At 38.5% G+C, this 8,681-nt stretch overlaps 1 protein-coding gene across 1 annotated transcript; it reads right to left on the bottom strand.

Moving 5' to 3' along the window:
- Positions 1 to 1,932: 1,932 nt before the first annotated feature.
- Positions 1,933 to 7,848, bottom strand: LOC306754808 (kelch repeat and BTB domain-containing protein 12-like). The gene is made up of 10 exons (XM_079238896.1): positions 7,709 to 7,848; positions 6,602 to 6,822; positions 6,312 to 6,493; positions 6,090 to 6,222; positions 5,568 to 5,801; positions 5,112 to 5,470; positions 4,758 to 5,031; positions 3,968 to 4,115; positions 3,695 to 3,892; positions 1,933 to 3,485 (listed from the first exon to the last, which is right to left on the bottom strand). Exons 2-10 carry the CDS (start codon positions 6,770 to 6,772, stop codon positions 3,337 to 3,339), a joined length of 1,848 nt encoding a protein of 615 aa, XP_079095022.1. The 5' UTR covers positions 6,773 to 6,822; positions 7,709 to 7,848; the 3' UTR covers positions 1,933 to 3,336.
- Between the last annotated feature and the right edge of the window lie 833 nt (positions 7,849 to 8,681).

The following is an 8,681-nucleotide window of genomic DNA, read 5'->3' as shown; positions in this document are numbered from 1 at the left end:
AAGATCATGCAGGCTACTTATGCAAAAGAAAAAAAACTCAGTGGAAAGGGCAGAAAAGGAGACATTTTACTGAAAGCTCCAAGTTGTTTTAAGGAGCTTGTGACACTAAACAGAGATTAATGGTCACACAACGATAACTAAGAAATGTCATTGACTTTAAGGCCAAAGACCAGAGATGTAGAGGTATTCCAAATATCTATTCTGTAGTAATTACTAAACCAACCCAGGAAGGGGTTAATGATGAAGTTTTGTTGGCCAAGAGGCATTTTTGTTGTGCTCTCTCACATGTGGATGAATACCAATGAATGAACAAAGCAGACAGATTTAGCTCATTAAAGGCTGCTTACTTGGGCTCTGGCAGTTAGAAAACAGAGTAGGGAAATCTTTTATTGCTTCCTGCTTTGACCACAGGTCTGTGAATTTGTTTAGAGCATGCATAAAGCAGTACCAGAAGTTGTCACACCATCATTGTTCTGTCTAAAGTCCTCCGTTAAAATATGAGCAATGTAATGATACAGAAATATTTGCAGCAAATGTGTTCATTTTAAAACACAGTATTACATTACAGTCATGTCATGGTGGGACTTCTCAGTGCACCACAATGAGTTTAGTGAGAAAATGAGACTGAAGATCAGGTTAAATATAAGCACGTGTTTGAAAGGTGATTTTGTTTGCCATATATATCTACTTGCTTTGGGTATGTATTTCATGACATACAACTGAACATACTGGTGTGTTAGTTTGTTAATGCTCTGAATATCCTACTTTTCCTATATTAGGCCAAAGTCATTATAGAGGCTAAACTTTTATTTTTCTTCTTTTGCTTTCAGTTTAGTTCAGCAGCTCTTTAGGTTTTGCAATGTTTTGCTAAAACACTTCCAGTTTCAACACAAACTTGGTTTGCTGCATGATTTAAGACCAGTTAAAACATGCGTCTTAAACTCACGTTCTCGAGAGCTGTTGGATTTTTTTTTCATTAATAAAGTGTGCTGAAAAAGGGAGGCACCTTTAAACTGCAAGACAGCAACTTTCACATACTAGTCCCGGGGTGGTCCATGCTGGTCCTCGAGAGCCGTGGTCCTGGGAGTTTCCCCGCTGCAACACACCTGACTCAGATCAATGAGTAATTAACAGATTTGTGCAGATTTTTGTCAAGCGCTGCTCAGGTCTGCAAATTAGGTCTGATGTGTGTTAGGTGTGTTGCAGCAGGGAAACCTCCAACACTTGCAGGACTGCAGTTCTTGTGGACCAGAGTTGGCCACACCTGGACAAGAGTTTGAGAACCCAGAATTTAACAAAAAAAAAAAAAAAAAAAAGAAAAAAAAAGGAAAATCTTCTCCAAGATCTGAACAATGGTGCTATCTTGTGGTCATTTTATGTCATTTTCAATCAGTTTGTGATTGAAAAGCTATGTGGACACTATTATTATCTGTAGGTTGAATAGCACACATTTTTTTTAGGTAATATTGTTAATAAAAATCTATTTTTATATGAAAATCAATCTTTTTCCATGCATTGCTCAAACCTGGGGTCTAACTCTAATTTCCTGGGGGTGAAATTCACTTGTTTTGGTGTTGCTGAGCTGTTCGTATCAATATAACTAAATAAAATAAATAAATAAATAAATAAAAATCTATTTAAGTAGCCTCTTGCTACTTGCTACAACCCACAGGAAGGTGGAGTTTGAATAATCCAATTCCAAACACATCCTTTAAGTTTACTTTTTGTTGTTGCTGTTTTTGTTATTGTTTGTTTTGCTACTTTTGTTTTTAAAGCCATGTTTCCATACACTAACCGTAACCAGTTGAAATGAATCTGAGTGGCATTAGGTTTGAGCAGTTTTGATAATAATTCAATGTAGAATTAATCCACCTGAATAGATGTTTAAATAATCAAAGAAAATGGAGCTGGACTTTCTCTTTGTTTCTTTGACTGAACGGTTTTATTAACATCTCTGTGAATTGTATCAGCTTACAAAAAAGAGCAACCTTTATCTCCTTCAAAGCATAAATCAATAAAAGCATAAAAATGATCAAAGGATCAATATTTCCAACTAAAATCTTAAATGTAAAACAAACATCCTCAACCCTGGATATCTTACAGAGCATTGTTGTATCAAACAGGGATCATTAACCTTCTATCAGAGAATATTCACACATTAAATGATGCCTCATCAAATAACTGAACTAAAAAATAATTTTAAAAAAAAGCAGCCACTGCTGTGTGATTTTTTTTCCTCTTCTTTTTTTTTGCAGCATAATTGTTGAATCTGAACCTGCAGCAGCCAAACTGGAAGCATCCTTTTTGAAAATGTGAAGAGTTTCCCACATTTCGGTACACCACTCCCACAACTGCTATAGTTGTCTTAAATTCAGACAAATTTACATACTTCCCATATATTCACATTAGGAACACAAAATCCCAATCTGAAAGACATTGAGAAATTAGCTGTCTTCTTTCATGCCATGAAGTCAAAGATTTATTATGTTTTCCTCCAAGAGTGCTGAATTCTTGATTACACTGTTGTGAAACATAAGAGCGGATTTTATGTTTTTATTATGTCAAAATACATAAACCAGTAGACTTGAAAGAAGATATACTTTCTTTTCCCAATGACCTTGCAAACATATACAGTAAATATCAGGTGATTAAAGCAGATGAAATTTTCCGAACATAGTCAACCTTAAACTGCTTCTGGAAGTTGTGAAACTGATGAGGCGCGTTTGCAAGGAATAATAATTTGGTTGGTTTTATTTGAGGTAAGGAAGTCTTTTTCTGTGCTAAACCATAAACTGATCCACAGAACAATACTGCAACCAATAAGATTTCCCTCACATTATATGACCTGGCAAAAGCAGCTTCTAGGTTTTTATGATGTAAAGACACAAAAACTTTGACATTGAAGAAGGTGTACTTTCTTTTTTACATGACTTTACATAAAAAAAAAAAAAAAAAAAAAAAAAAAGCAAGTTGATGAAATTATCCAGACATAATGATCCTTAACCTGTTTGGAGAGGTTGTGAACATTGCCCAGGCAAATTACTTATATAAAGATCAAATTCAGTGATTAGTGTTTGTGGAAATTAATTTGTCATCTTGGCAAAAAATGATCATTTAGTCGGTGTACTTATGATAAATCAGTCTTTTTCTGCAGAAAACTGTGAACTGGCCCACAGTGCAAAACTGCATCCAACAGATTTCACTCGTATATTGACCTTGTTTCTAAGACAACTTAAAACCAGCTGATAAAGTTAAGATAAAGTTTTGTCACATTTAGAGAATGCACTTTTCATTCTTCGCATATCGAACTGCCATTCAAAGTAACAAGAAGGTCCTTTAGGGTGTGAAAAGGTCTCTAGGATTGAGGTTAGCAACCAGACAAATATCATAGCCGTCATGCATGGCTGCCCGTCGCTCTACCACTGTCCACACATTGTCTGCAGGGTCCAACTCCAAAATCTCCTTGGTGATGATCTCGTGTCGACCTGTAAAGATAGTGGGTCACTGATTGCTGACCAATGTCTGATTTCCCCAAACCCTGACTTATCAGTTAACCTATTTTACCTGTCTCGACTGCAAACAAAATACTTGTGCAACAGAGGGAATTTAAGCCAGCAAACATCATCTTCACGCCTATGTGGTGGAATTATATTTGCTGATGCACAAAAAGCAGCTGAATAACATTGACACTGACCGGCCCCCTTATAGTATCCACAGATGTAGAGCTTTCCCTCTACCACTCCTGTGTTGGAGGCGTTCGTTCGAAGGGAGAGTATAGATGTGGGAAGCGTTGGTCCAGCCCTCCAGGTGTCTGTTACTGGATTGTAGATCTCAACAGAGCTCAGACAGCGACGTGACTGTCCATGGTCCTCACCATCACATCCTATACCACCTGGAAAATACAAAGGTTATTCTATATTCATGTGCAGAAAACCTAATATTGTATCTAGTAATATGGCAACCTGACCTAGTATGTAGATTTCTCCATTGAGGACAGCTGTACCACAGCGGTACCTTGAGTACTTCATCCTGGCACATTCTGTCCACCTGTCTTTGCCAGGATCAAACTGAAACACTCTGTTACTCAGCTTGTCAGGCTCATCATCCGGCTGATTCTGTCAGATGAGGGAGATGTAGGGGAAGAAAACGATGAGAAAGTAAAAAGATAATAACGAAATTAAAGGAAGCATAATATGCTACAAGGACCATTTCATCATATATTTATAGGTCCCTCAGTAGAATAAACTGTTATTTGTGGATTTATTTATATTTTTTTACAAATGTTTTTTCTATTTAATTCTGTCTGTAAAGGGTGCCAAAGTTTTGTCTCTCTAAACCCACATCAATTTAATATGCAGCAGCTTTGATTGCAGCAATGGGATTTCACTTGGACCACTCATATTGTTATCGATTGTTTACATTTGTAATTATGGTATTAATATATTTAGACAGGGAATTACTATTTCTCAAGACTGCTTAGGGCCACAAATGAAATCCACCAAATAATACAGCTGAACCACAGAGAAACATGGTATTTATCTGCTTTAGGCTGGCCTGAACTTGCCCACCAGCATAATAGATTTCAGCAGGAATCACAAACTATTGTTGCCACTGTAGAGCATTTAGGAACTGCTGGTAGGGATTAATAAAATAATGAACCAGTACACTCTTGGTGAAGGTCATTTCTCTACAGTGCTTTAAATACCACCCAAATCCCAAATAAATAAATAAATACAAATCAAAACTCAGTTTAGTACCTGTGGGGTCCAGCCCCCTAGCACATACAGAAACTCCTTCAGGCTCACAGCACAGTGGCAGGCCAAAGGAAGTGGTAGAGGAGCGAAGCTGAGCCAGCTGCCTCCTCTCTTCAGTGACCATCTCTCCACGCTGTTAGTGATCACATAGTGATTACGCACTTTCATTTGACCACCTATCAAATAAAGAGCATCCCCTAATAGCCCTAATGCATACATGTCCCTATAAGGGGCTGAGCACAACTCTGCCCAGCCATTCTCCTCTGAGTGATTGTACCTGAAACATAAACAGGCAACACATTGTTAGAACAGGATTGTTAGAAATAAATAGAATTTTTTTTAAAGATCTATACACACCTATAGAAATCTACTCTCTTTATCCTGTGTTGATCCTCTAGCTCTACAGCCACCAGTAGGTTGTTGTCTCGGGTCACTGCTCCTGCTGTGATCTGCCCCATACCTCCACATCCTTTCAGTGGAGAGGGGATATAGTAAGACTTTCTACCACGGGGTGCATAGCAGAAACTTAGATCGGCAAGACCCCCCCGTCGAGAAGGCACATCCTCCATATTCACTCCACCCAAACACAGCAGCAAGTCAGTAGTCTCCATGCCATATCGAAGAGGTGGGCGAGGCGGAGCCAATGTCTCACAGAGACCTGAGACCTGGAGAGCAGCATCAATCATCCCAAAGCACTCAGCATCCCGTAGCAGCACCTACAAAGAAAATCCATATGCAAGAAGATCCATCTACTCATCTATTGACAAAATGAGCCAAGGAGTCTTGATTTTTGTGACTCTTGTCCTGTCTCACCGGATTCCTCCTCCTTGCTTTCCGGAGAAATCCAGGGTCCACAAGCTCCAGCCTCACACGTCTGAGCAGCTCCACAGCTTGACCTTCACTCTGAGGGTCATCCCTGTGCTTCTCCACCCAGAGCAACACCAGCTCCAGCACAACCTCCTCTTGTGATATGTTCAGGTCATCTGAACCCAGCAGATCCCCAAGGCTTTTGGCATCCAACTCAAGAATTTCTTCTTCTGCACAAACCTTCAGAGATTCAGGAGCCACAGTAAAAAAATTGGGCGAGAGAAGAAGGAAGAATAGGAAGAATTAACACAGGGCAGTTGCTTAGATGGATCAAGTGAAAATATGTAAAACACTGGACTGGGGAAATTACTGAGGTGCAAAAGTTTTTCCTTGTCTTTATTTTCTACTTCACAGTTCTGGGTAAACAGTGTTATTTACTATCGCAGCAAATGTTTTTATTTTTTCAGTGGGAATGACTGTTAATGGCTCCAGCTAAAAGGATATCATATTCACCATGAAATATCCCACCTGTGCAAAATGTTGACAGAGATATCGCAAAGCACAGTCAGCCAGATCAGTAGCCCCAAGGTCTCTGGCCCAGTGGTAAAGACCAACACAATTTGATGGATCCATACAAGCTTCCATGTGACTCTGGCACAATCTTAAATCATCAACAAGATAGAAAACAGTCATTTCCTCTTAAAAATGCCTCTATAGATTTATTGGTTGTTGGAAAAATGACTTTCCCACCTAAATGCTCCATCTACATGGAGCAGAAAGGCAGCAGCAGCCACCCCCTGGATGTTGGTGTTGGAAAGGGGGAGTTCAGCACGGTACATGTAGTTCAGGAGCAGCTCCAGGCTTTGAGCAGTAGTGTCTCTGAGAGACACTTCTCCCCCTCGGGTCTCTCTCAGACCACATGTAAACATTGCCTGCACATCAGAACTTATCAAAAACAGTTTTGCACAACAATGTCAACGCCTCTGCTTTTAATACTTTTGCAAACCACAGCTTTGGATCATCCTGCATGGTCATTTTACCTGGAAGTAAGGGCTGAACGCAGACAAAACTACTTTGTGGCAAGGGAAGGAATTCCCTTCTGCCAGCAAAACCACATCAGTGAGCTCCATGGCTGCTCTCATCCTCTCCAACTGCCTGAGCAAAAGTGAGCCATGCTCTCCCTGAGCAGAGAGCTCAACCTCAGCCTCCATGGAGCTTCTTCCGGATGTCTGCAGAACTGCTGTCACTTTGTGAAGACACACTGTGTGGTGATGCCAAACAAATAAGGGGGGGAAAAAATGCATGATAAATAAAAAATAAATAAATAAATAAATAAAAATTTATATATATATATATATATATATATATATATATGTTTCAGTCCCTTGGCTGTGAACCAGCAGGTGGATCAGACCATGTGCATCAATAAAAGGGTGAATTTCGGCTTTTCATTTATTCATTTAGTTATATTTTTGTGTGTCATGCCCTTTGTCTGTTTTAGTTTGGCTGATGAGCTACTATTTAAGTTTCCCTTTATTTGTCTTGTTAGGTCAGTTTGTTTAATTTTGTTTTCCTCTGTTGATTTGCCGATTGTCCTTCCCTGCACGACCCATTACAATTTAACTCACTGAAGACTTTGTTTTCTTCTACATAAGTGGGAAGCTGTAGGTAAACACACAGGATCATGATCTACCCATTTTTATTTTTTGATATTCATGCCATAGCATAAAGTAGCAGTCAGGTTTAGCAACAATCAGCAAACAGGAGCTCTTTAAATTCCATATAAGTGGGTTTACATCCACATTCTCTACACTGCTACACCTCTCAACTCTTGTTGGATCATTTGTATACAGTTTCTATATTTTCTTGATTTGCCACAGACTACAGATGGAAAGTACCCACTGGCTAATTCTGGCACATTTACATTTCTCTGTTCATTAATTAAAATCTAAAATTGTGCCTTTTAAATAAATACATGCATATTGTGCACTTAAAGGGATTTCTCTTCTGGGAGGTAAAGTTGAAAATGAATGTCACTTTATGAGCTAAACATACACCGGTCACCTCAGAGGCATGCACAGACAATCCAGTAAATAGCACGTTAGCATGACTTCAGCAAAGCACAAGAAATGAAGCAGTTACCATACCTTTGGTGTCCAAAAGTCATCCCAGGGCGAGATCCAGGGGTTTATGATTACATTACTTTTCTTTTGATATCTTAAGCCACATGACAGGCTGGTTTATTTTTATGTGCTGGCAGATCTGTCCTGTGTTCTGTACTATTTGCTGCTAGTAAGACCTGCAGGTTATTGCATGCTCACAAGTCAAATAAGTTTAAAATAGATCTGCAAGTTCCAGTGGAGCTGTCGGTCTGTTCAGGTTTCTGGAAGTAAATGTGCTGTCAGTCCTTTGATCCAACCTTGTTACACTTAATTTTAGTTTGAAATGTACTATTTATGCTGTACATTTGTTTTGATAAAATCAATGTAGATTTAATATGAAAACATCAAGCGCTAAAGGCACTTCCCCACTCATGTCATTAGACAGCAGAAGAGTCATATTTGTATCAAAGCCATCTGATTCAGATTGAAATGTCAGCTGGAAAACAGGAACAATCTGCTGTTTTTTCCACATTTCCATCTGTTTTGTTAGATTTTAATCACGCTTCCAAGCATTTTTCTTCTGTAAGAATATTTTTAAGAGAATAGAGAACATTAATCTACTATGATAATACCTGCAGCTACTAATTCCCCTGCCATCATATAAATATTAAAGATTAAATTTACATTAATGATTTGTCTTTTAAAAACTAAATAGATAATTAGATTAATAACTACAAACCAAGCTTTTACCTCAAAATGATTTAAACAAAAATTAATATTGTGACATTACAGTGCATGTGTAGCTGTTTTAAACTTCTTTAATATACAAATGTCTCAAATAACATGGTAGAAAGTAAATATACAAAAATGCCTTGAACATTCAGGTGTGTCTAAACATGAGGCAAGTCAGTTCACTGGACATGTTATTCCTTTGATTTTTGTTTCATGCTCACACACGTGAATATGACAGGAGGTGTGTCCATGTATTGGTTAGGTTATTGGAGGTGGCATGAATTTC

Source organism: Telmatherina bonti (genome assembly GCF_933228915.1).
Source record: "Telmatherina bonti genome assembly, chromosome: 4".
Classification (NCBI taxonomy): Eukaryota; Metazoa; Chordata; class Actinopteri; order Atheriniformes; family Telmatherinidae; genus Telmatherina; species Telmatherina bonti.
The sequence above is the reverse complement of the archived record's forward strand: the minus strand, read 5'-3'. Positions and strand labels throughout refer to the sequence as shown.

Excerpts from the sequence above, each read along its gene's own strand:
- LOC306754808 (XM_079238896.1), bottom strand. The coding sequence starts at position 6,772 with ATGGAGGCTGAGGTTGAGCTCTCTGCTCAGGGAGAGCATGGCTCACTT. Across the intron at positions 6,223-6,311 it reads CATGTAGATGGAGCATTTAG|ATTGTGCCAGAGTCACATGG; the intron begins GTGGGAAAGTCA and ends TGATGATTTAAG. Across the intron at positions 5,802-6,089 it reads TCTGTCAACATTTTGCACAG|GTTTGTGCAGAAGAAGAAAT; the intron begins GTGGGATATTTC and ends GAATCTCTGAAG.